This window comes from Ammospiza caudacuta, chromosome 18, assembly GCF_027887145.1.
Source record: "Ammospiza caudacuta isolate bAmmCau1 chromosome 18, bAmmCau1.pri, whole genome shotgun sequence".
NCBI lineage: Eukaryota > Metazoa > Chordata > Aves > Passeriformes > Passerellidae > Ammospiza > Ammospiza caudacuta.
This window is the reverse complement of record NC_080610.1, coordinates 10,283,311-10,309,920: the sequence shown is the minus strand read 5'-3', so window position 1 is coordinate 10,309,920 and position 26,610 is coordinate 10,283,311. Positions and strand designations below refer to the sequence as shown.

General features: G+C 39.4%; 1 protein-coding gene across 1 annotated transcript in view; it reads left to right on the top strand.

Annotated features, from left to right (window-relative positions):
• The window catches only part of EP400 (E1A binding protein p400), a 45,743-nt gene that overhangs the window by 1,968 nt on the left and 17,165 nt on the right, over positions 1-26,610 (top strand). The window contains exons 2-30 of the mRNA XM_058816591.1: positions 1,463-1,573; positions 5,161-5,251; positions 6,484-6,869; positions 7,355-7,660; positions 7,808-7,993; positions 9,339-9,479; positions 9,587-9,665; positions 9,942-9,988; positions 11,014-11,071; positions 11,755-11,844; positions 13,001-13,108; positions 13,599-13,792; positions 13,975-14,152; positions 14,624-14,760; positions 14,916-15,085; positions 15,516-15,690; positions 16,082-16,218; positions 16,847-17,033; positions 17,962-18,128; positions 18,961-19,115; positions 19,636-19,890; positions 20,942-21,106; positions 21,876-22,043; positions 23,235-23,326; positions 24,026-24,324; positions 24,757-24,959; positions 25,058-25,227; positions 25,441-25,637; positions 26,111-26,222. Coding sequence (XP_058672574.1) covers positions 1,463-1,573; positions 5,161-5,251; positions 6,484-6,869; positions 7,355-7,660; positions 7,808-7,993; positions 9,339-9,479; positions 9,587-9,665; positions 9,942-9,988; positions 11,014-11,071; positions 11,755-11,844; positions 13,001-13,108; positions 13,599-13,792; positions 13,975-14,152; positions 14,624-14,760; positions 14,916-15,085; positions 15,516-15,690; positions 16,082-16,218; positions 16,847-17,033; positions 17,962-18,128; positions 18,961-19,115; positions 19,636-19,890; positions 20,942-21,106; positions 21,876-22,043; positions 23,235-23,326; positions 24,026-24,324; positions 24,757-24,959; positions 25,058-25,227; positions 25,441-25,637; positions 26,111-26,222 — 4,764 coding nt within the window. The remainder of the gene's footprint in view (positions 1-1,462; positions 1,574-5,160; positions 5,252-6,483; positions 6,870-7,354; positions 7,661-7,807; positions 7,994-9,338; positions 9,480-9,586; positions 9,666-9,941; positions 9,989-11,013; positions 11,072-11,754; positions 11,845-13,000; positions 13,109-13,598; positions 13,793-13,974; positions 14,153-14,623; positions 14,761-14,915; positions 15,086-15,515; positions 15,691-16,081; positions 16,219-16,846; positions 17,034-17,961; positions 18,129-18,960; positions 19,116-19,635; positions 19,891-20,941; positions 21,107-21,875; positions 22,044-23,234; positions 23,327-24,025; positions 24,325-24,756; positions 24,960-25,057; positions 25,228-25,440; positions 25,638-26,110; positions 26,223-26,610) is intronic.

Genomic DNA, 26,610 nt, shown 5'->3' with positions numbered 1-26,610 from the left:
CTGCTTATTGATGGCAAAGAACTTGAGAGAGGCTTGCCAGAAACAGATGCTGTGCAGCTTTTCCTGCACTTTTGTACCCATCTGTGGGTGCTGGAGCACTGGTCTGGTGCAGAGCCTGCCCACAAGCCAACTTGGCAAGTGGTTGCAGCAGGGTAGATAGAATTGATGCCCCTGCACCACTTGGTACTCATAAATATCTTCTAAAATTTGTGAATTATGTAGCTGCCAGTTTGTAGAGGAACCAATATTATGTAAAGAACCTTGTGTTGCTTTGAATACCCTTTGGAAATGAGTGCCTTCTCTCAAATTTAATGGCTCTTAGGTATGAATCATTAGCAATCATACCTTCAGTTGGAATTAGTGGGAAATTTTAACAGAATAATGGCTGAAGTTTAATTTGTTCAGCACTTTGTTGTATAAGCTTCTTAATTAGGTAGAATATATTTCTGCTTGTGACAGTTACAGACAATTTTGAAGGAATCATTACTTTATATAGTAACATAAAAGCTAGCCTGTTACTGTAATTTATTGACAATGGATATTCAGTATTTTTTTTTCACCTGGTTTGTGTTTTGTCAAATTGTTTAGGTGTTCTTGTTGGGTTGCGTGTTTGTCAGCTGAAATAACCAGGTATTTTTAACTACCATCTGCACACTTTGAGGGATCTTTAGTGGGTGTAAATGGTACAGGTTCCTTCAAGTCAGTGGTGCTGTACACTTTAAATTTAGAGTTCAGTCTCTGCCCCGTGGTGTTTTGGGTTGAGAATTTGCTGTACTTCGCTGCCTTCTCGCGGTGGATCCTCTTTTGTTTGTGGAAGCTTCTTGTCCCTGTAACTGCTGGAGAATTTTGCCAAGTGCAACAGCTGAAGTCTTTATGTGTTTTCAAGCAATGAATCCTTCTGAAAGATTAAGACACCTTTTGAGTATGTTCTTTCTTTGTATTTTGTTGTCGTGTTCTGTTTTATTTCCCCCTCCCCTCTATCACTTTCTGCTAAAGCAACGCGCTTCATCCCCTGCCTGGAAGGTTGATTTCTTTGGGAATTGGAGGGGAGAGTGAATGGTGGCTGTGCTCATTGCTTAAATAAATGTTGAAGCTCTCTTACGTTCAAACTGTCTGTCATGCTAATTTGTTGTCTGTTAGCAGCAGCAATCATTCAGTTTAAAGCACACTTTTATGTTAACTGGATTTAAGAAAACGTTTCCAGTGACAGAAGTCACAATAAAGAGTCACAATAAACAGTCAAGGCTGTGCTCTGTTCTGCTATTAAAAGTAAGACAGAACTCTAAAAATGGGCTGTGCTCAAAACAAGCTGTACTGGTGGTGGTTTAGTTATTATCCCCTCTTCAGTGAGGTGCCATCAGTACCAAAGGAGTGTGTTGAACATTTTAAAAAAAGAAAAACTTCTAAAAAGAAAATGATTCTCCCTTCTTTTTTTTTTTTTTTCCCAAAATATTTCTCTCAGGTAAAGGTTGTGACAGGAAAGGATGGGCAGACTGGTACTCCTGTCGCTATAGCAACCCAGCTTCCTCCAAATGTTTCTGCTGCTTTTTCATCCCAGCAGCAACCATTTCAGGTACTTTTCAATGGTTCTAAAATGTAGTTTCATCCCAGATTTTTTTTCTTCATTCAGATTTGATATTTCTTAGATGAATTAGAATTTTCCCAAGAGCCCATCCCTTATCATCTAAACAAAACCAAAAAACCTCTGCAGTCTTCAAATGCATCAGTATAACTGAAGCCTTGAGGAAGTTAAAGCTTTGTCTCCAGGTTGCTGGCTTATTGCATTAACTTTCAGCTTGAATGTTTTCACTTTGGTTTGTTTGTCTTTGTATCCCTAATGCATTTGGTTCATTTGTGCATTCTGCGTAGTGATGATATGGATTCTTTGTCTGTGGCATTGTAATTGTGGATTTCTTCTAAAATTCTTTTCTTTTTTTTTCTTCCCCTTATGTATTAAAGGTTTTGAGTGTGGCTACAGAAGGTTTTGGATTTGCCTTCCCTGAAATGTGTTAAACAACAGTACTAATCCTCTGGCACAATTTGTTTTAAATAATTAACTGCTTTCCATTAGCTCTGCCATAAATGTTGGAAAGAAGAAACAGAAGTGCTAATTTTTATTATAAAAGTTATTTTTAACAAATTTTTTTTCTTTTTTCATGAGGAATGCTGGAGAAAGCCAAGAAATAAATGTGATAATCAGTTAAAATGTTTGTGACATACTGATGATACAGCTTTTCAGTTTAGTGTGGTTTTATGCAGCTGCCTTCAACTCTGTTACCCAGACATCACTACATATATACCCTGAGAAGTAATATGCCCTAATTCCATCTGCAACTAAAATATTTACCTTTTAGCTCAATGATATGCTTAGCAGGTGTGGCAGGGTGAATGACTCTGCTGTACCACAGCAGCTGTACAGGCTGTGCTGCCTTTATGTGGCCTGTGGAAATGGAAAGTGGAATGAAATACAGGATGGGTTGTGTTCCTGTGTGGAACAAATGGGATGTTCCTGTGATATTGTACAAAGGAGTTGTGCAGCAAAGGGGATTGCACTGAGAGCTCTTAGGGCCAATACTGACATGTCCTGGAAGCCTCCTTAGGTGGTCAGGCTCCATTTAAGCTGTTTAAAATGCCTAATATTATATCAGGTTATTTATTGTGTGATTAGGGTTACCACCAAGCTGTAGCTGCAGCAGTGGTGATACTTCTGAAGGTATTGTACCATGCAGTTTCAGGGAAACTGGTTCATGCTAAAAATGCACAAAACTCTCTGTGTGGTACTGACCTTTCAGTACAAACTGCTAACAGAAAGTTGCATTTCTTTCCATCAGTCTTGCTCTTTGCAACTATTTATGGAGAAATAATGTGTCCCAATCAGCATCACCATTCAAATCCCAGTGCAGAAGGGCAGTGCTCAGAGTGATTATTGTGTGCATGCTGCATAATCATGACCTCGGGACAGCTACATTATTTTAATTAAAGTTGGGACAGTTTTAGTCTAATATTATTGGTATGTGACTGCAATTTATGAAAACATAACATGTCTGCTCTCTGAAGAGTCTGGCCTAAATGCAGACAGCTGGGAGGCATATTCTTAAGAAAATGTCAGCCAAAAATCCTAAAGTGGAGATACAGCCTGAAACTGTGAGTATGCAGTCGTCCAGAGGGAGAGAGCAGGTGAAATAAATGGCATTTAATGTGGAGTTTGAAGAATAAAATTTCTTCAACTGATGTCCTAGCAGCATCTGAGACAAATGGGACATAAACTGAATTTGTTAGTCAATTTAGTAGCATTTAAATAATCAATTCTTGTTGCTTATTTTGAAAATTCTGTGAATGCCCAGGTCTATGATGCTCTGCCAGACACTGGCTGTTGGACCTGAAATATGCTGCATGTCTACCTTGTGACAACACAAATATTTGAAAACTTAATCCCTATTGGGTGTGAAATGGCAGTGAACTGTGCATATGAATCAGAGACATTTAAAACCAGAATTTACATCTTAAGGCTGTATCTGTATGAAGTGGCTGCAAATGCCCTCAGAGCAGCAAGGACATAAAGTATTATTAATTCACAGCTATTGATTGAGCCTGAGGGGCATGAGATATATTCAGCTCAAAAAGAAGTATTTGAAGCCCAGTCATTGTAGGTGATGTTGGCTGTGATTATTAACAGCATGCAGTGAAGCACTGGAGATGCAGGATGTCACTGCTGGGATTTATTTCAATACAGATTGGTGTTTACCTCTGTGGGTTTAATTTAAATTGGTAAAATTTTGGTAAAAATCAGAGGAGAAAATACATGTGAATAAAGTAAAAAAAAAAAAAAAAGGAAATTACTGCCTTTTGTGTTGTCATCAAAAAATTTCACAACATTTGCAAACCCTTACTACACCTCAACATGTTTAAGGCTCTCACCCTTAGAAAAGTACACTTTGAGAACTAGAGTGCTAAATGAATTCATTTCCCAGGATGCAGAGACTGCCATACATAGTCTGTCTTTGTATTTTCTGATGGAATCTCTTATGACAGTTTTTGGGGTAGCCCTTATTTTTCTCATATTAAGTTTCACAGTAAAATATTTGGTACAGCATAACCAAATACTGAGGAGAATTTAAAAATTACTTGGAAACTCACTGAAAGGAATTGGACTTGCACAGACACTGATGGACATTAATAAATACTTGCCAGTATACTGAGGGCCCAAAGAGCATTAAAATTGTCATATACCCAAATTTGTTTGCTTCAGTAATCCTGTATGTGAGCCTGTCACCTGTGCTTGATGCTGAAAGGATTCTCTGGGACAGGTTCTTGCCATCATTGTTGATATTAAATGTAGTGATTTAAAAATAAAGTTTGAATGCACTGTGTAATCTTACTGAAGCTAAATTCCAGCTTGCTGAATCAGAGCCCAGTGATTCCTTTTGCATCTCAATATCAACAGAACTCTTCCAGGCCTGTTAATTCATAGTTTGTGTGCTGTTTATCCTCAGACAAAATGGATAGTAATTTCTGGTGAGCTCTGATGTCACCTTAGCCTTAGGGCAATATTGTTTCTCCTCACTGAGTTTATTCATGAGACTCATTTTGTCAGCTGTGCAAACAGGTACAAGTCCAGCATCTGGAAAACTGGAACTGGAACTTGTGTACCTTGGCTGAGTTCATTATTCCATCTTCCTAGCTTTTTCCTGAAATATTTCAATGGCAACTCTCACAAAGCTCTATCCTGAGAGAGCTGGAGACTCAAATTAACTATTTTCAGGACAAGGATGAATTTGTGTTACTGATGTTTTACACGGATATAATACACTAATGAAAATTTCCATTAATTAAAAAAAAAAAAAAACCAAAAAATACTGGGCAAGTTTGTTTTTTTACATATCCCATTTTCCTGAATTTGGTATCACTTAACAAAATGTAGGTGTCATTATATATAAACAACCTAATCACTGTAAAATTAAAACTCAACAAAGAGTGTTTGTGCATTGTGGATAACTAAAACGTCATAGCAGATAATGAATGAGTCTTGTTTCCTTTGTTGTACAGCTGTTCTGAAGGACTTTTTCTGTGCTGGCCTCCTTAGATCTGCTTATAAATTCTCTCCTGGTGTCAGACCATCTGCAGATTGAACCTCTGTGATTTGTTTTCTTTTCCCTGTAGCAAACGCATACAGGGACTCCGGTGACGGGGACTGTGAGCACCATAGAGATTGAAGCTTTTAAGAGACAGCAGCAGGCCCTTGCACCAGCAGGTATGTTCCACAGGCACAATTTCACTTCCATCCTCTTTTTTTTTTCCACACAGTGATCGGAGCCCACTGTTCAAAAACACATTTTTGCCTCACCTTGGGAATCACCAGATCCTTAGGACTATCTACTGTGTGACTGGTGCTGTGGGAAGAGTGCACTCCACTCCCAGTAGATAGGCCTGGATTTGGCAGGCATGGAGACATGGTTAGGTTGATTGTTCTGGCTGAGAAGATTGGAGATGGCCAACTTGAAGTCAGAGGGACTCTGGCCCTGGAGCATGTTCTTCATCAATGCTACACATGTACAGTAGTTGTAGCTTTCGGAGCTGACGGTGGAGTCATGTGTAGTAGTTTGCTTTGTAAAACTGAACCCATTCCATTATACCATGCCATAAATGGAATTTGAATATCACAGATTCGTCTAAGAGACCACGAATTGAAGTGGGCCGTCATGGGATGGTTTTTCAGCACCCGGGTGTGGCTTCAGGAGTTCCTCTTCAACAGCTAATGCCAACGGCACAAGGTACTGTGTCACCACATGCCAGCTGCACATTAATTTCACAAGGAGATGTTGGTGATGGAACTAGAAACTTTGGCTTCTGGCCTGCCAAGATCCTAGTCCCACCACACACTTCTCCATGTAAATTAATACTTGGTATGCAATGCCTGGTTCGTTTAAGGAGCTGAGTGACGGGCTCCAAAGGTGCATGTGGGCATGGAAATACGTCACAGGTGCTGATGCAAAATGGCCAGTCTGAGAATTCTGGAACTGAACCAATGATTTATGACAAGGAAACCATCTAATTGGAACATCACGACAAATTTTTATTCATTAGTCATGCCAAGCTTTAGAATATGTGTTAGAGTGAATGTGTTCTTAGAAAGACTAAGTAGTGTTTAGACTTCATGCTGGTATTTTAGGTTAAACTCCATTAGTTCACCACTCCTTTTTTTTTTGAGTATACGAAATTTAGAAGACCTATAATGACATGCTCTTTTTTAGTTGCTGTGCTCCAAATTTTAGTTACAGTCCTGTGCATGAAGTACTTCGTTGTTTATTGTAATGGTGATTTATTTTGTGATTGTGATGTGGTATTTTCAAGTGATGGTGTCTTGTGGCAAAGTAAGTAACAAAACCACTCTATTCGCAGTCGATTTCCTCCTTAAATCCACAGAGACCATCGGGCATTTGAATGTTTTAACCTCACCTGCACGTGTTTCCTGTTGCCCTGCAGGAGGGATGCCTCCCACGCCGCAGACGGTGCAGCTGACGGGGCAGAAGCAGAGCCAGCAGCAGTACGACCCCTCCAAGGGCCCCCCGGTGCAGAACGCGGCCAGCCTGCACACGCCGCCGCCGCAGCTGCCCGCGCGCCTGCAGCCCGCCAGCGTCCCCGTGGCGTCACTGCCCGCCACCCTGCAGCTCCCACAGCAGCAGCAGCAGCCCCAGCTGGTGGAGCCTCCAGCCCAGCCCCAGATCCAGGTGAAGATCCAGCCCCAGAGCGTGCCCCTGACGGCCGCCCCGCTTCCAGCGCCGCTGCAGCAGCAGGTGCCACCGGCCATCCACGTGCAGGGACAGGCGCCCGGCCAAGTGTCACAGCCACAAGCTGCCATACAGCAGCAGGTATGGGGTGAACATGGATGGGTTTGTTTCCGTGGCCAGTAAAACCTTAGAATGCTATCTTCATCTCTTAATTCCACTGGACAATTAAATCCTTTCCTTGTAGAAATGCAGGTGTGTCGCCTTGTTCTTCTAAAGTTCTTCTAAGCCTCCTGATGTTTACATTTTTGTAATACAGTTTCTCATGCGCTTTTCATGTAAATAATAATTGCTTTGCATTCCTTTCTGGAGGAAGAGAAAATGTTAGTTTGGCCAGTGTGGTTGGAGAAGTAGCAATTCGTCCTCCAATCCATGCTCACTTCTAGAATTCTATAAATATCAAAGTCCAGAAATAAATGCACCTTTTTTGCCTTGTGTCGTTCATTTTGCGTTGTTTTGCGACACAGGTGCACATTTGTTACTAAGTTAAAGTCTCCATTATGTTCTGCTCTAGTGTAGATTAAGTATTGAATCCTTACTCATCAGTAACCAGTGTGTTTCTTGGGCAGACTGTGACTCTGACACGGCCATCTGCAGATCCTGCTCAGAGTTCTCAGCGTCTTGCAGCAAATCCACTGCCACCTACCTCATCCATCGCCCCAGCGGCGATCCCAGGCACAGCACCACCTTCTCCATACCCAGTGCAAACAAACAGGACCTCTCCAGCCACCACCAAGTCCCTGTCTCCTATTGCATCCAAGCCTCCTGGCTTAGCAGTAGCAGCAGCAGCACCTAAAACACAAAGTCCAGCTCAGAATGCAGCGGTGTTGCCACAGGAAAACTCTCAAGACAAGCTGGCTGAGCAAGTCAAGCTGGTAAGATATATTCTGTGTGATGCTTTTACACTTTTATTTTCCTGTCAATTAATTTCATATAGTGGGAGAATTACTATTTTTCCTCTGATTCTATGACTTCAGGTGCATTCTGCAGCTTCATTGTAAGTCTCTGTACTTCTTTTTAAGGAAAATCAAATCCACCAGCGGATAGCAGAACTGAGAAAGGAAGGTTTATGGTCCCCCAGGCGACTGCCTAAACTCCAAGAGGCTCCAAGACCAAAATCCCACTGGGATTATTTGCTGGAAGAAATGCAGTGGATGGCAACTGATTTTGCCCAGGAGAGAAAATGGAAGATGGCAACTGCTAAGAAGGTACATTAGAACCATTTTATAACTCAGAGCAATAAGTGTTTACATCACTCAGTTTGGTAGCAAAGCTATTGAGGTATTTTTTGCTACAGATAGAAGCAAAAGAAAGATGAGGCACTAACTTTTACCTCAAATGAGAAGTTTTGTTGTCAGTTTTGCATATGGCACCTGAGACAGACAAGATAATTGTACACATTGTGGATGCAAATAACAGTTTGTGGATTTTATTCCTCTGGAGATCAAATAGCTTTTTTAGGAGCCTACTGGGTTATATTTAAATAAAAACTGGAGCTGTCATGCCTGTCTCACAAATGAGTTATTTCCAGCCAATAAAGAGTAAATACAGAATTTTGTAAATAGCTTCCACTGGATGTGGTTGTCTGTCTAGTTATTTTTTCTTAATCTCCCAGAAAAATAAGAGTAAAGACAGTAGTGGAAACATGGTAGAGAAGTGTTTCCACAGGAGGAGAGAGCAGCAGAGCAGGAATGCAGTAGTGCAATGAAAATTTCTATGGTGTGAGATGAAATATTTAAAATCTGTTAATTTACAATAAGCAAAGGTTTTCTATGGATACCAGCAATGTTGCATCTTTTTTTTTTTTGATACATTTATGACCAATTTAGGGTAATGAACAGAGCAACTGAAGGTCATTAGTTTAAATTGCCATGTTTTTTTCTATTGTATATTCTGAAATGATGGAAACTCAGAAGCAAAGTATTGAAATAAGCGTATTATTTTGTACAATAAATATCTGCATTTTGAATATAATTTAAATCTGGACTTGCATTTGTGGCCAATGGTAGGTTTTTAAGAATAGGAGAAACAGGAAGGGCAAATGTGAAATGATCCTTCCCCTGGCACTTTGCTTCAAACTTCTGGAAGTCAATGTTTTAGGGACCTCCTGAGCTAAAGGTTGCAATCAAGTCAGTCTTAGCAGCCATTGACTGATCTTTCACTCATGTATGTACACTCTTTTTGAACTCATTTTAACTTTGGTCTCTGACATTTTGTGGTGTGATTTCTGTGACTTCATATGTGCTGTCTGAAAAAAAAAGTTTTCTTTTGTGTGTTTGCTGCTAATTTCAGTGGAATTTATTTCCTAATTTTCGTATTCAGAGAGTGAATTAAGAGTTTCCTACCTGATTGCTTAGTTATAGTTGCATTTTTTTTCCTTTGAATTTCATGTCTGTTGCTTTATTGGCATGGTAAGAATTAGAAATACTGGAGGTAAGTGCTATGTGTGTAAAGCTATGGTCAACATCTGGCTGCTGATAACCACTATAATCTTAAGAAATGCAATGAAATGTATTTTGAGGTAACCTAATTCAGTATTTCATGGTATTTTAGATGGTAAGAACTGTGGCTCGTTACCATGAAGAAAAGAAACTTAACGAAGAGCGAGCTAAAAGGGAGGAACAGAACAAACTGAGGAGGATTGCAGCATCCATTGCTAGAGAAATAGAGTATTTCTGGTCTAATATTGAGCAGGTAAAGTACCCACTCACTTAGACTTGTGCAACTTGTGGTGGTTTTTTCATCTTCAGGAGTTTATTTGTAAAATAAAAGTGATTTATTAGACTTGCTTTACATTTCAGGTTGTTGAAATTAAACTGCAAATTGAATTTCAAGAGAAGAGGAAAAAAGCTTTGAATTTAAAGAGATTTTCAAGAAAAGGTAATTGCATTCCATTTCATAAGAAATATAGTCTGAATTTTGATGGTACTGTTTTATATAATTTCACTCAGTGCAGGTTAATCTCAGTGGTAAAATTGTGAGTTGCTAATAATGGGTTGTGAATAGATCTGAATAATGATTTATGGGTTTTTATGGTTTTGTGTTAGATTTTGTTAATACTTCTTGTGTTTTCTTTTGAATACATTTAAAAGTTCATGTGAGAAGTGTAAAATTGCTAGATGATGAATACATACATCAAGTGTAATAATTTTCCAGGTAAGGATGCAAAGGAAGACCTTTATTTGGAAAAAGAAAGTGAAATGGTAAGTTTTTATTTTTTGAAAAAGCCATCAAATTGGTTTAAATGTGACTACATATGTGAAAGAGTTTTGATAAAGGTGATTTTTTAAAAATATATGGTGATGATAAGAAGATTTCACTATAGTTACTTACGAATGAACATTCAGTCACAAGCACAAGTATAATTTTGCTTTTCTGGTTAGGAAGGGGATTGTGGTTGGCACATGTCCTTAGTGGCTGTGAATCATTCATTCTGAGATGGAAGACCAAAAAAATACAAATTAATTGCCAGACTTGGGCAGGAGGTTCATTTACAGTAGCCAGGGGGGTAGACTTGGTGGGGCATGAAATGTGTTTTCAGATGTTCAGCAGAGATTTATCTGCTGAGAGATGAAGGTGTGTGGTACAGAATGGATCAAACTGAATGAAACTTGGATATCTTTTTCCCTGGATAAAATGTGTGCTAAGGACTCATTGGCTGTGTCTGTGCAATTGGAAAAAAATGGACTAGGGATCTGAGGCCCTGAGCCATCTGTTGAGGCACAGCTGATGCCCATGTGCTGGAATACTCCCCCTCTACCAAGCAGAGTGCCTGCATCTGAATTTCCTGCTAGGAACAAGCCTTAGCATGTGTTATCAGCCAAACTGAGGCCCAGCACTGGCTGTGAGAGTTAATTGGCACAGGCTAAACAATTCTACAGAGTGCACTGGACAGCTGAGACAATTATAGGCCTGTGCATATCTCTTTTTTATTGACTAGTGAAAAAATTTAGTCCTTGAGCCAGTCTGGCTAAAAGTTTTGTACCACAGCTGGACCTGAATAATTTGACCCATGAGCAGTGCAAGTGGCAGACTGCACACTCCCATCAATTCAGAATTAGAATTTCTGGTTTGGCATGACCAGGGAAGTGCTAATAGGTGTTAAATGTCTATCAGCAAATGCTTTTGGGACTGCAAGGCATGTTTTGTTATTTTTAAAAAACAAACAAAGCCCCCTGCTTATCTTCTGTTTTCTCTGATTTTAAATATTACAATTATTTAATGCTAGGGGGGTTCATCATCTGGAAGGAAAAGAAAGGCAAGCACATCTTTGACTGATGAGGAGGGTAAGTAATTTCCCAAAAATTTGCATTCATAGCATAGTACATAAGTTGAATATTAAACCCACAGGTTTTCAGTCTGTTACTGTGTGGGTGCAGTGCTCTTCATGAACCAAATATCAACCTTCATCTTTTTCTTAGAGATATTAGACAGTCAATTAAATAGTAAATTATCCCTAAAAGAGCTCTAGTGAAAATCTGAAAACAACATTTTCCTTGAAATGATACTGCTGTCATTATTGATGGATTTTAATTCTTTCTGTCCTCATTATTTCATTTGTCAGGCCTTACTAATGGTCTTGAAGCTCTTTTGAGGATTTTAGACTGAAATACCCATCTGCTTTGGGTCCTTTCTTGTTGGTGACCACTCTGTCATGTTCCTGACAAAGGAACTCCCCTGTTCAAAGCCTCAGAACAACCTGTGGGGAACAATGTCAATCAACACTTAAATGCTTTCTGTCCTGAGGCAGAAGTGCTTCTCTCCTGTTCATTTACCTTTCAAATACTGCATATAGTTGCTTTCAGATTATCTTGTTTTCCATACATATTTAATTCTTTTTAAATCCCGCAGGCTTAAATTATTCTGCAGACTTAGAATATTCTGTGCTCATTCACTTCAGGGGACTAGAATTACAAGCCTCCTGAATTATTGTATAATTTACCCAAGATTTGCATTTGTTTTCTTGCAGTTGAAGATGAAGAAGAAACAATTGAAGAGCAAGAAGCTAAAGAGGGAAACATAAACCATCAAACTGAATTGTCTAATCTAGCCAAAGAAGGTAGGCACGTGGCTTGGTTCTTCTCTGGGCTGGGCTCTGAAACAACAGCTGGAAACACACAGCACTTGTTATATTTGTAAAGAGGATTAGAGGTGGGAGACTGCATTCAGATGTTCAGTCCTGTGTAGTCTGTGTTTAGTTTTTTCTGTTTGGAAAACTGCAGCAGTTTATGGAGTGATGATCTGCACTTTATAAAGCAGTCCTGGTTATCACACAGGGTGGCTGGAGCAAAAGCAGTTCTCTAGTGAAGCACTGCATTAAAACCTTCCACCAAGACTCTCAGCCCAAGTTCTAGGAGTGCATGATGAACACTTAACACCAGGGCTGGATCAGATTGAACATGGACACTTTATCAACTGGCTTGAGTATCCCAGAAGGGTTTTGTGACTGACTTAGTAGCTCCAAAGTGGCACTTAAGTGCTGATCTTGAAGGGAGGTTATAAATATTTGAATATAAGGTGCTTTTAGGGACAGTGCTCTGGCTAGCAGCTCTCTCTCATTAGCAATGTGATTGCTGTGCTGAGCTTGATGTGTGCAAAGTAGCCCACAGAGATGTATCACTTAGCCTGGTAAAAGCAGATTTTCAGAGGCAGGCTGCCCATGAGGCTGAGCGTGCCTGGTGATGAAAATGCCATTTCCAGGTCTGTGTGTTTGCTCTGTTTGGCAGCTTAGTGGCTGCACTGAACTGGCCAGTTGGAGGGATTATAACCCTTGGCCAGTCAGCCAGGTTCCTAATGAGAATATTTGCTGATTGATTGGCCACTGCCAGTATGTACATTCCTGCTTTAGCAGCTCAGACAAGGGATCCTGGAGTTACAGCTCAGATTTGAAACTTCTGAAGTGTTGCATTGTCAAACTGCATTTGATGTCCCTTCCTTCCCAGCTGGGGATTTACTGAAGGTTGTAGGGTTTGTTTGTAATGCAGTAAAAAGCAGAGTATGAGAGCAAACTGCTTGGTGTAGTGCCAAACATTCTCTGTAATCAAGGTTATTAAATAAATACTGCCATCATTCACTTAATAATTACCTCTGAAGTTAACTTCTGATTAGAAAACTGGCTTTAGCAATTGTGAAGAATGTAATGAGATTATAATTAATAGTATCTATTGTTCCAAGTTTTGGTATTTTTAAAACTTCCATCCTTTAATAACCTTCAGCTGAATTGCCTCTGGAAGATTTGGTAAAGATGTATGAAGGTGCCTTTGCAGAAAATTTTCACTGGCCCCAGCCAAAGCCTGACAGTGAAGAGGAGAGCAGTGAGGAAGGTAAATTACTCTATCTTTAGAAGTAGTTGTGCTGATTTACAAGGTGAAATAAGTTGCTTGACTCTTCAGGACTCTGTGAAAAGACATTTTGTTCTAGGAGAAAGCACATCTTGAGTGAATCACATTTAAAATTTCTCAGTTTGTGAAAAGAGGGCAGTATTTGCCTGTCCTAAATGAAGATGTGTGAGATTTTCAAGTACAGTACTGAGCCATAGAAAAGCCTCTGTACACTGAATTAAACAGCAGACTTCATAGGTGGCTATAATTATACCATGTTAGCCTAGCTAGTGTGAATGTCCACAACATGTACATGAACCTGAGCTTAGGCTATTTGCATTTTACCTGAACTAGCTTGAAAATCACAGAAATGCTTTTAAAAGTTGGCTGACTCCTTTGGACCTGTGTCTGAATCCTGGTTATCTCAATTCCTTTGTGTAACTGCTACTGAAGTATATTTTAGATACCACTGTAATTTTTCTCTCTCTCCTAGAAATGGAAGACCACATGTCTGATAGGGAAAGTCCCCAGAAAGAAATTGTCCTCATAGACTCCCTTCTCACCATTGATCAGTACAAGGTCATGGACAGGTCAAGTCCTCCCAAGAAGAACATGAGAGACATAGCAGAAGTGGCTGCTGCAGCAGAGATGTTGTTACCTAAAGGCAGCTCCAGGATAACAACAGCAGTAAGAATCCCTGTTTTCTATGTGCTGATGTTTACATAAAGAATGCTTTTTTCTTCATTTTTTTGTAGCTTTTAGCAAGAAATTCCTTTTTTTTTTTGAGTTAACTTTTTTGAATGTTTATGCTTTATGCCATGCTCTGCAAATTTAACTCAGGAAAGAATATCAAATTATCCACATTACAGGTAAAATACAACACTCCATCACTGCTGTATGGGTCTCTCAGAGAATATCAGAAGATTGGGCTGGATTGGCTGGCAAAGCTGTACAGGAAGAATCTCAATGGCATCCTGGCAGACGAGGCAGGGCTTGGAAAAACAGTGCAAATTATTGCCTTTTTTGCCCATTTGGCTTGTAATGAAGGTAAGTTCTTTTGGCTAACAGTTTTAGACAGGTACTAGGCCACATTATCTTTGTGAATTGTAGACTAGGGTCACTTTTTTTCCCCCTACTGAACCATATCAGGCTTTAGTTAATGATAGGAGTAAGATTGTGTCAGAATAACTTTCCGATATTTTGTGACATAAGTAAGACACTATACTTGACTAGATAACACATAGTGTTATCTAGTCAAGAATAGTGTCTGATCAACCTATTACCCTCTAGAGATTCTTCTGAATTCTTTTAAATTCCTACTAGTAGAGAAAAACCTTACAAATGGTTTAATGACTAGGAGTAGATTAGTAATTAAAATGCCTCTGTTTGTTGTTATTTGATCTCACTTTTAATGATTAATTTAATGCAATGCACTTAAAAAATCAAGGGAGAATATGAGCCACATGCCTTGTAAGGAGTCTCTTTCCAGTGTTAACTGCTGTGTTTCCCCTTCTGTAGGGAACTGGGGTCCCCACCTTGTTGTTGTCCGGAGCTGTAACATACTGAAGTGGGAGCTGGAATTGAAACGCTGGTGCCCAGGCTTGAAAATACTTCTCTACTTTGGGAGCCAAAGAGAACTTAGGGCAAAAAGACAGGTGCTGTATTTTGCAACTCTTACACTGTTGCCTGTACATTTAGCCTGTGTATATCTGTCTTATATGTCTTTTCTAATGAAGAAGTAGCTGGTTGTAAGATATTTGAGAGTTCTGCCTTAACTTTTCTGTCTCATCCTTTCTTTCCTTTTCCATAGGAATGGACAGAACCCAACAGCTTCAATGTGTGCATCACTTCCTACAAGCAGCTGTTCAAAGGCCACACGGCATTCATGAAAATGAGATGGAAATATTTAATAGTAGATGAGATGCAGCAAATCAAGAATATGACTGAGAAACACTGGGAGGCACTTTTCAATCTCCGCAGGTACAGAGCAGAGAATTGATTTCCTGCTGGCAGTGAGTTTTTCTCTTTTCATGTCACACAGTTCTCTTGTTAACAGAAAACTTGATTAAAAAAACCCTCTTGACTTAGTCTACCTGAATTCCTGAGCAATGTGCACCTATAGAGAAGTACTTTTATTTGAAACAGTCAGGATTCAGAGAAGTGCTTGAGATCTTTTTGTTTCCACTATCATATCCCTGTAATTCTTCTTTGCTGGCATTCTGTGCTCCCAAACAGATTCCCTTGTATGTTCTGATACTCTGCAATGAAGAAGCTATTTGGTGATATATTCAAGATTGAAAAGATACTTTATCTTGGGTTTAATTTTGTTATATCTACATAATTCTTCTGTATATCTGACAAACATAAAGGCACAATAATCAGTCAATTAAAAATCTTCTTTTATTCACAGCCAGCATCGTTTACTTCTGATAGACACTCCTTTGCATAACACACTGATGGAGCTGTGGACCATGGTGCATTTTTTGATTCCGGGAATTTCCAGACCTTACCTGGATTTTCCAGTAAAAGCACCTAATGAGGAAAACCAGGATTACTGCCATAAACTGGTCATCAGGTTGCACAGAGTATGTTGGAATTTTTCCTCATATGTCTTACTAAAGGAGTAATGCTGTTTAGGAGAGGGGGAATAAAAATATGTGGCCCAGATCAGAATTTGTGTCTTTTCTTAACACTTAGTTTAGTTTAGACAGAGAATCCTGCGGAAAGCAGAGGGTTCTGCTACCAGGAGAATGTGGAGATTTCTTTTAAAAATAATACAAAGCTCAGATTTTGAAGCATGGCATGCAGAAATTAAAGAGCAAATTAATGTCTATACAACTGTGTGCCTAGCAGAATGATTATATATAGCATATGCAATTTATCACATCAAATCTGTTAGGTGTGAATAAGTTTAGCTTCCTGTTGTAAAGTCTTTGAAGTGAGAATTTTTTTCCTGTCGATTCTGCAATGTTTCAGATGATTCAGCCATTTATTTTGAGGAGATCAAAGAGGGATGTTGAGAAGCAGCTCACAAAGAAGTACGAGCACGTGCTCAAGTGCCGTCTGTCCAGTCGACAAAAAGCCATGTATGAGGATGTCATACTGCAGCCAGGGTAAGGGCTTGGGACAGAAGATATACAATGCTGTCACTTTTAGTGCTTAAGCAAGGAAAGAAATTATTGTCATGTGGGGAAGTGTTTTAGTGTTTCTCTGAAATTTTGCATTATGACCTGTGAATAAAATGTGATTGCATTATAGACTAGAGTTACAGCAGGTGGTGTAATTTTGTGATATTTTATGCTGATGTGATAAATGTGCATTTATCTCTGGAACCTAAGAATCCAGTTATGATGGTCAGGTCTTCTGCTGTGTTGTTTTAACATTTATCTCTAATGAGTGGTTCTTCATTTTTTTAAAGCCCAGAGTTTTTCCTCACTGCCTCCCTGCCAGTGGTAATTGATAGGTGCAGGGATGAAACAGAAACAAAACAGGGAGAGGATGGGGGGCTGGATAGGTTCTATTTGATTGTAAGGCAGCCCTGGGTCTTTAAGTTTCACTTTTCCAAATTTACTTTTAGTACAGTGCTGCTTAGAATACTGCAGAAGACCTTGGTGAAATCTAAACTTGTTTTAAGACTTCTGCATAACATACTGCATTGTCCATTCTCACCTTGCTGATTTAGGGACACCTCCATGAAAGCTGCACATAAATCAATGTCTTTCTGTATAATTTATTTGGTAGAACCCAGGAAGCCCTCAAAAGTGGGCACTTCATCAGTGTCCTGCATGTCCTGATGCAGCTGCAGAGGATCTGTAACCATCCTGATCTGATAAACCCCCGGCTCTCCAGCTCCTCTTATGTATCAGAAACCCTGGAGTACAGAACAGCCTCTCTGGTGCTGCGAGCCCTGGAAAGGGATATTTGGAAGGTCAGTAGAAAAGTGAAGGTTTTTTTCCTCTCCTAGCGCCCTGGCAGAATTTCAGTACTTACTGTTGTTTTGTTATATGTGATAACAAAAGAAGTTTGTAAATAGAAGGAATTCACTCTTCCATAACTGTGGCTACTAAGTGAGTTCTTGCTGCATCTCTTTTTTTGTTGTAGTGGTATGAACTTTTCAAGTGGTTTGTAAACAGTAATTTTTCACGAACTACTAGGTCAAAGAGAAATTACCCTTGCTTTTATCATGCTCATATTTGCAGGAATTTTCCAACACTGAAGTCACTCTGGGTAGCCTGTGTTTGTTTATGGCATTCTGCAATTTTCTTTTTGCTTTTACTCACTGAAGGAAAGCAAGACTTATTCTTTGTCACAAAACAGTAAACATTCTCTTACTATGACTAAATTAGTACCCTCATGTCAATCCATTTGAAGTACCACTATTTATGTTATTGTTAAACAAGTGATCCCACTCCCTGACCTGAAAATACAAAAGAAGTATGAGTAATGAAACAGCTGACATTTTTTGTTTAATTTTATTTCCATCCTTCATATTTTTCTACTCCTGAATTATAGTTCGGCATTTAAGCTTGAGAGTTAACCTTCAAAGAGTTCTATTTAATTCTTTGGAAACTATGATATATGAAGAATTGTTAAATGTGTTTTGTTTTAATTTCCATAACTGGCTAATTATTTAAATTCTTTTTCTTCTAATACTTAAAATGGGACTGTCAGTTTAAGATTTATTTCCAAGGTTTCTGGACAGTTTTGGCTAATAATTAATAGTTTATTTCTTAAATTTACACCATTTATTTCAAGTTAAAAAGTAAATATATAGAAATTGAATTCAGCATTGAATGTTATGAGGACTTAACTGTTCGGGTCATCACATAAAACAATTCATTTTCTGAAATCCCTAGGAATCGGACCTGTCTCTTTTTGATCTCATTGGAATGGAAGACAAAATGACTCATTATGAAGCACAAATGTTGCCAAAACAGAAGGTTACTAGAAAGTTGATTGAAGAAATCTACAGCTCCCCTCCACCACCAGCGAGGCCCAACCCAGTGAAGCTCAAACCAAGCAGGTGTGTACACCTAGACTCCTCCTAAGCTAGAATTACAGCAGCAAAAGGTGCTTCTGCTGCAGTCTTCACTGAGCTCTCTCTGCATCTCTGTTAATGGGATTCACACAAAACCTCAGGCTTACCTTTGCATTTAATTCTTATCTTTTGTGTTTACCTTTGAAAATAAGAATGCTGTTCTTTGAGGCATGCAATTCCATTTGAAGTTTGTTGATGGATTTCCCATAGTCCTTACTTCAGCAGTAGATGAGCTTTGTTCTTGGACATTGTTTATGGCAATTGAGTGTTGTTTTGCTGAATTAGCATGAGGATAATTCAAGTCTAATTTGGGCCTGCAGTGTCAGCTGTGCTCTCACTGTTATGGCAGAGACATATGAAGTTCTATAGCAGTACATTTTTCTAAAGTATTTTTCTTCTAGTGAAGTAGTGTTCTCAAAGTAATGTAGAACTAATACGAGAGAGCTGCCTGATGACCTGCAGCATGCTGATGTCTCTTTGGACATTATATGGGAGCCTTTTTTTTCAGATATCTTCAGATATATCTTTTCCCAGATATTGACCTAGCCTCTTTAAGATGTTTGCTGTAATTCTGAAGCATCCTGCTTTAAACTGGGTATATGACAATGAAAGTTTTTTTCCTTGGATTCAGCAAAATCACTTTCTACAAAGTTCACTCAGGAAGCTTGTGAAGTGATGAGTCTTGCCAGCTTCAGCCACCTGCAGCAAGATCAGCATCTGACATGATCAGTTTCTATGTTCCTGTGGTGACAGAGTTTACCTCTAAAGGCCAAACTATGATCTTCCTGTGGAGTTTGACTTTTCCTGCTCTTGCCAGGTTGTTCCAGCCCGTGCAGTATGGTCAGAAGCCCGAGGGCAGGACAGTGGTTTTCCCAAGCACTCAAGTGCAGCGCACGGTGACCACGGCAACGGTGACTCAGCAGGGACAGGTTCGAGGCAGATCCCCCATAGCCACGGTGTCTTCAAATCAAGGTAAGGCACTCAGTGCCGCCCTGCTCACCTGCACCTCAGTGTAGACAGATACAAGTTAGTGTGTTTAATAGAGCTCCTTTTCCCTCTAGCTTATTGGTCTAGAATACTAATGGCTTAAATATACCAAGAGACTAATTGCCAGTAAAATTCCCCACTAGTTTCTCCAGTATGATCTGCCAGGATAATGCAAAACTAAGCTTTGTGTAATCTGTTAGCTTATGGAGTAAATATGCCACAGTTGATATTTAAACCCCGAAGACATGTAATGTTCTGTCAAAGATGGGAATGTACAGTGCTTCTCTGTATTTATTTAGCCTTTAAACAATGCTTTCCAAATAGATAATGTTGTAAAACTAGGATGGAGTAAGAGGTGTGGCTAGAAATCCCGGTGTGTAAGGACAAAGCCGTTCTTGTAGCCGTTTGATTATCCTGTCGGAAGGTTTCTTTTTAATGCAGGTTGTTTAAAAGAGCGGAGTTAAAACCTCTAACAGCTTGCACAAACAACCCTTATTGATTGCAGCTGCAGCAGCACAGTTTCAGACAACTCAGGCTTCCACCAGTGCTCCAAGACACCAGCCCGCAGCGACCTTCACCACAGCAACTAGCGCAGCCAACCCTGTGAAACCGCGGGGCCAGAGCGCGGCGCCGGCCCCGCAGCCGGGCCAGCCGCAGGCACAGCCACAGCCACAGCCACAGCCCCCCCCGCACACCATCCAACAGAGTGTGCTGCCTCAGAGGCTCGTACTGACCTCTCAGGCCCAGGCACGGTTGCCTAGTAAGTGGCCTCCCCTTTCAAGGTTTCTCCCACCTTTGTACTACAATGAGGTTAAGTTACTAGGCACCCTAAGATGTGTACAGAATCGTTGTTTTTTTTTCACTCTTCTGATTAGCCTTGCTCAGTACGTTGCTTATGACCAAGGAAAATCGAAAATTGGATAAGAAACAATAGAATTGCTGTGGACATACATTAGCGGTGTCAACTTAATCTCCTATTTCTGCATGTTTCTTCTGCTGGCAAGACTTCCTTCAGACCAAATGTTTTAGCTCTCTCCTAATTATTCCTTTCATGTTAAACACTAATCCATCTGCTAAAGGCCTCTCTGGCGGAGAGGAGCGTCGCCACTGTTAGGCAGAGAAAAGTGATGAGGCTTTGCTTTAAGGTTGTATGTGCACTGCCTATTAGCATGTGTAGAGAGTACTGAGCACTGATGTATTAATTTTATCTCTGGGGTAATGCACTGCCTTTACAAAAGCTGAATTTTCACACCAATATTTTCTCAATGTCCTAAAACTTAATGCTGAAATTCCTCTAACCTTTCTGCATTTAAATCACAAAAAGCTTGGTCCTTGCCACGTCAAAGCTTTTTGGTTTGTCTAAATGCAGATTGCTTAAAATAAATCATGTTTCATCAGCAAATTTCGAATGTGTATTTAATGTGCCACACATAGGAATATTTTAATTTCTTCCTTAAACCTTCCTTCATGCTCTTGAAAAGGCAGTGAAAATGACTTTAATGTCTATACTTGTTCTGTTACAAAGTGTCACATGAGTTTTCAGGTAGCTCTTAACTTTTTTGCTAATGAAAGTGGTAATTTCTAAAATGTTGATGTTCTTACCCTTTAAACAATCAGCTTCTTTCCAGTTTGTCCAACAAATATAGAAAGCAATACCTGCTTAACTTTTATATGACACTTTTGATGCACTAAGTATAATTATGCATGGAAGGCGCTTCAGCACCAGTTTACTAACCAAAATGTAGAATTGTGAATATTGAACAGCTCGCCTCCCACTTTGATTTTTTAATGCCTGTTTCCCTCCTTAACAGGTGGTGAGGTAGTAAAAATAGCCCAGCTGGCTTCTATAGCAGGAGCACAAGGCAGGATTGCTCAGCCAGAGACCCCAGTGACTCTGCAGTTCCAAGGGAACAAGTTCACCTTGTCACACAGCCAACTCCGCCAGCTCACTGCAGGGCAGCCCCTGCAGCTACAAGGTACTTACTTCAACAAAGGAAATTTTCCATTATTCACAATGCTCATGTTTTGATATGGGCACCATGTTCCTTGTTGCTGGAGGTTTTTCCATCCCCAGTGCTTGTATTGTCTTGCTCTTCCTATTTTCTGTGAGCCAAGGTAGCTCTGGTTTGAAAAATAGATGCCTATCAAATGAAAGACATGGTTAGTTTCTTTTTCTGTATTGTATTTGAAAAATGTTATTTCCTTTGTTTCCACACCTAAGCGGTGCAGCTAAAGTAAGGTGAGGCATTATTTCATAAAAACTCCCTGCTGAGCAGAAGCAGAAAAACCGAGAACATTCTTGGTGTATTCTGAAATTGTGTAAATAATCCTTCAAGATTGGCATTCTTCTGAATTTTTTGCCCTTGTCTGAGTGCTCTACCTACACGGTGTTTTGTTCTCAAATCTCCCTTGCTGGTGATGTGTATTGCCAAATGTAGGAGAACTGGCATATCTTCATTCTCTGTGGCCAACTAAATAGAGGGAATGTTAAATGAAGACTTTCTGTTTGACTGGATTTTGTCCAAATTCTATATAAATACCTAGATTAGAATGATACCCCTATGACATGAAATTCCTCTCCAGCTATGAATACTTGGGTGTTTCCCTCCTTTTTGGCAGATTGGTGTAATGAACGTGTCTGGTAGAATTTGAAACAGTAATTTTCAGCTTGTAACACTAATAGATTTTGCTAGAGAGCACAAATTTTTTTTCCACCCTAATGTGTGTTAAAATCCTTCCCTTCAGGAAGTGTCCTTCAGATTGTGTCAGCCCCTGGGCAGCAGTACCTAAGGCCTCAGGGCCCTGTGGTCATGCAGACAGTTTCCCAAGCAGGAACTGTGCAGAATGCCCTGAATGCTTTAGGAAACCAGCACCAGGCAGGTGGCCCAGCTTCCACTGCAGTCACACAGCAAGGTGGGTTCTCCAGCCTGAAGAAATGTCTCTGTCTGAATATTTAATTGCTAAAATCACATTCTTATATAACTCCAAATTGTTGCAAATCGTAATTCTCTAAGTTGAGCTCAGAAGTGGGTAAACTATGAGGGAAATCTTTGCAGTTTGTATTTCATGTGTGCTGAAGTTTTAAGAAAAATTTTAGTACAAACTTAGGAGAGCATGTAACTTAATTATAGATTTTTTTTTTACCAGTTTCACCTGTGGTCAAATTTTTTTTGGGAAGAAGTAAATTTGAAATACTTTGTTAATTTTTGCAAGGAAAAATCAAGGGACAAAATTTTTTATACTGGCAGAAAATGTCCAGTGATTGTCTCCATTTTTCCACATTGATTTTGCTTTTATCTAATTTCTTTCACTTTTCTAGCTGATCAAGCCACAGTTTTCCATTTTTCTCTGCAAATGTTGCTTAGGTATTTGGTGCCTTGCTGTAAATGTGATCAGTTCCTTGCTTAAAAACACAACCAAGATGTTGACAGAAATAATGGAGAAATTTATGCATTTACAACAAAACAGATTATTAAATGAAGATAATATAACACTTGGAGTTCATTCCCTGAAAATGGCCATCTGCTGTAATTTTCTTGGCATATAAAAAACCATTCCTTCAAAATGGTGTGATGCTCTTACAGTATAGTTAACTGTCTGGGTAAACATCTGCTAATAGCTGAAATCACAAGAATGCTACTGAGATTCCATCATATGTTTTCACCAATTTGTAGATACACTCAAATGTGTTTTCTGAAAAATCTTAGATTATTTGCTCAAGATAAGTTAAAACAATCTTTTTCTGAATTAGAACATTTTCTATTTTCTATTGTGTTCATATTAACATTTTCTGAATGTCAATGTGTGTTGCACTATGCATGACATTTTGAATAAAGTACGAATGGAGCACAGCACTTTGCTTTGTACAAAGCAAAATAAAATTCCATTGATCTATCTTGGACTTTTGTGCGAACAGTTCATGTGAATATCTTTCAGAGATCTGATGTATAACAAAGTACAAATTTGCAATACTCAATGGACATTTAGACTAAAAATTTGTCTGAAGCAATGATGTGTTACAGCTATGAAATGTCTACTTACTGAAAATAATAAAGAGACCAATTTTCAGATGAATAAATGTATAAACACAAGGTTTATCCTCAGTTTGTATTCCAGGTAGAGCTGCAGTTACTAATTTGCCATCTGGTGACATGGGAGCAGTGTTAAAACCAGCACCTTTGCATGGACAGTCACAGGTACTCAATTTTTATTTTCTTTTGGAAACACCACTTTTCAGAATCAGTAGTAAGTCTGTGTAATAGTTGAAAGCTATAATTTGCAGAGCTGGAATTAATTAGGGACTTTGATGATTATAGAGTAGATAAATATCCCAGCTTCTGTCCATGTTTCAGGTTGACAGATCTGACATATTTGTAATCCATAGATAAAATAATCAGATGTAGATAAAATAATCAGAGGCAGTCGACAGCTTTCTTGTGCTGTGATATACAGGTTCTTGTAACTGTAGTGGATTTTAATTATGTAGTAATGCATAAATAAAGAAATGTGGGTTTTTTGTGTTTTGAACACAACTGGGAAAATTTTTATAGATTTCTAATCTTAACAAGATTTTGGATAAGATACTCAAGCAACTTACCAAGTGCAGGGAAACATCAAGAATATATCAAAAGCTATGAAAATACACCTTTAAAAAGCAAGAAGATACTAAGCTAAGGTAGAATTGACTCTTTAATAGGAACTGAATTCAGCTGTAGTCTTCACATTTTATCTGGAAGGTATTTTGGTCTAAGTAGTAATTCTACTCTAGGATCTGTACTCTGATCCTGATAGTTTCTAAAGAAACTCAAATAGATTCTAAAGAACCTCAAATCCCTCACGTATTATTACTGTGATGAGCAGCAGATGTGGTTTTCATTCCCCTTCTCTTGGCCAAGGAGACGTTTGAGGAGAAGAACCGGCTCTTGAAGGAGCGCCTGGACCGGATCTTCTCGGGCAACGAGCGCCGCTGCTTGCGGGCGCCGGTGTACGGCCGGGACGTGCTGAGGGCTTGCTCCCTGGCTGGGGACACCAAGGCCTCCCAGCTGCCTTCCAGTCAGGCCAACAGCTGGAGGTGGGCTGGCTTTGTCAACTGCTGCCTTTCCTCAAGTGCCTGCGGAGGCCCAAGTAACCCCTTGAGGGAAATGATCCTGGGGTTGGTTCAGCAACAGGAATCTCTAAAGGATCTTGTTGACAGGTAATGTGTGACCCTGCCTATCAAGCCTCTACACATCTAGTTGTTTCTAAAGCACTTTTCAAAAAGGATTAAAACCTTGTTTCTGTTGATGAGCTTATTTGGTTTAGACTGGTTTATTTAGCAGTAGATGATGTGCAGCATGGAAGTAAAAATAAGTCACTTCCTGTTTCCTTTGGATCTTTATAAATGTTTTCAGTGCCTCTTTCCTAATTTCAAGCCCAAGTTCAGCTCACTTAGACTTTAATTCTTATGCTTTTGGATTTATTTGAATAGGTACCACTTAGACCCAGCTAACAAGAATTAAAACCCAGAGATGCAGGCAGAAGCTGGTTTAGCCAAGCCTGACTTTCATTGCTGTGTCTATGATTATTGCTGATCATTTTGTGTGTAGCTTTTTAAATCAATATTGCCTTGTTTTGATGCTTATCACAGGGCTCTCTTCGTGTTACCAGCTGCAGTTGCTGCTCCCCCATGTTTCTATGTAGCAAATCCTCCCCCTTCATACAGTCACAGACTGAAACTCCTTAAGCACAGCCTGAGGCAGAAGGCAGCTCCACACTTGCATCAGTTGCAGCAGCTGACAACTCCTCACTTGCTGCAGTTCCCTGACCTCCGGCTGGTGCAGTATGACTCAGGTAAAGGACATTTGCTGACAAGATTTCAGTCATTTCCTCTATGACATGAATGGAATTTGTATATAAAACCATTATTGGTTTTTCTGTTTGAATTATAGGAAAACTAGAAGCTCTTGCTGTGTTGCTTCAGAAGTTGAAATCTGAAGGGCGTCGTGTGCTGATTTTGTCACAGATGATTCTGATGCTGGACATACTGGAGTTGTTCCTGAATTTCCATTTCCTCACCTTTGTGAGGATTGATGAATATGCCAACCAGGAACAACGTCAGGTAAGTGTGCCCTACCAGCTGCCCACTGGTACAGCAATAAGTGCTGCCCAGGCTTTTATACACTACAGCAGAGAAAGGAAATTTTCCTTGTTTTGTATTCAGTTTGAAGCACTTGAAACCTTTTTATCCCATTATTTATTAAGCTATAGTGAATTTGGTTTGATATTTTATTTTGATGTTTATTTAGTCCTTGCTTTTATTCTGTTTATGTAGGAGCTGATGAAGATTTTCAACAGAGACAAGCGCATTTTCTGTGCCATCCTCTCCTCTCACAGCCGTTCCACAGGAGTCAATCTTGTCGAGGCAGACACTGTTGTGTTCTATGACAATGATCTGAACCCAGTGATGGATGCAAAAGCTCAGGAGTGGTGTGACAGAATTGGGAGATGTAAAGATATCCATATATACAGGTGATGGTGACAGTCAACATCTGCTCTTTAACATGTTTTAATGTGAGGTTAGTTCAGAGGGTGCTGCCCTGGATGATCTGGAATAAAGTGGAAACAGTGCTGAAAACCACTTCCCTTCAATAAAAAATGCCAGAGTATTCTATGAAAAAGTGGGGGGGTTTAACACCAAATGTAGTAAATTAATCATGCCTGCATGAGTTTTGTGTGTTAGTCTACATGGAATTTTTGACGAGATCCTTTTCATTATTGATTTTCTTTTTTTGTTAAATTACATAAATTATTAAAAGAAAACTCTAAAGTAAAGGTGGTAGTGTGTTTTTTTTCTGGGCCTGCAACATAATTAAAAGAACTCCCAGATACTACCACATTTTAAACATTTAGTGGTATTCTCTAAGGACAGTTTGTCTTTTTGTTTCTGAAAGCTGGTTTGGAAACGACTTACCAGATTTCTATTGTTTTTTCCATTTTTTTAGGCTTGTCAGTGGTAATTCTGTGGAAGAGAAACTTTTGAAAAATGGCACAAAAGACTTGATCAGAGAAGTGGCTGCTCAGGGAAATGACTATTCAATGGCCTTTTTAACACAGGTAAGTTAATATTCAGAATGCATTGAAACACCCATGTTGCAGTGTTTAATAAATTCAAGCAGCTGTGTTGGAGTGTTTAATAGCAGTTTAATAGAAATCTGTCTGGACTAGAATTAATAAGAAGGCATATTGGATTTCATGATTGCTTGAACTCTGTGTTGGGGCCACATTCTTTCAAATATTGTCCATCTGTTTTGTTTTGTTATTTGCGTAGTGATGCACAGACATCACCCATGACTTAATATATTGTGGTTTCTTCACCCTGCTGCAAAATTTTGCAGAGCTTGTAAGGGTGAAGGTCTCAACAGCTTTAAAAATGTGAAATAAGTTTAATAAATGTGGCTATTTAGAGAGATAGTCTCTGAATTGCTGCTCTGAAAATAGAAGA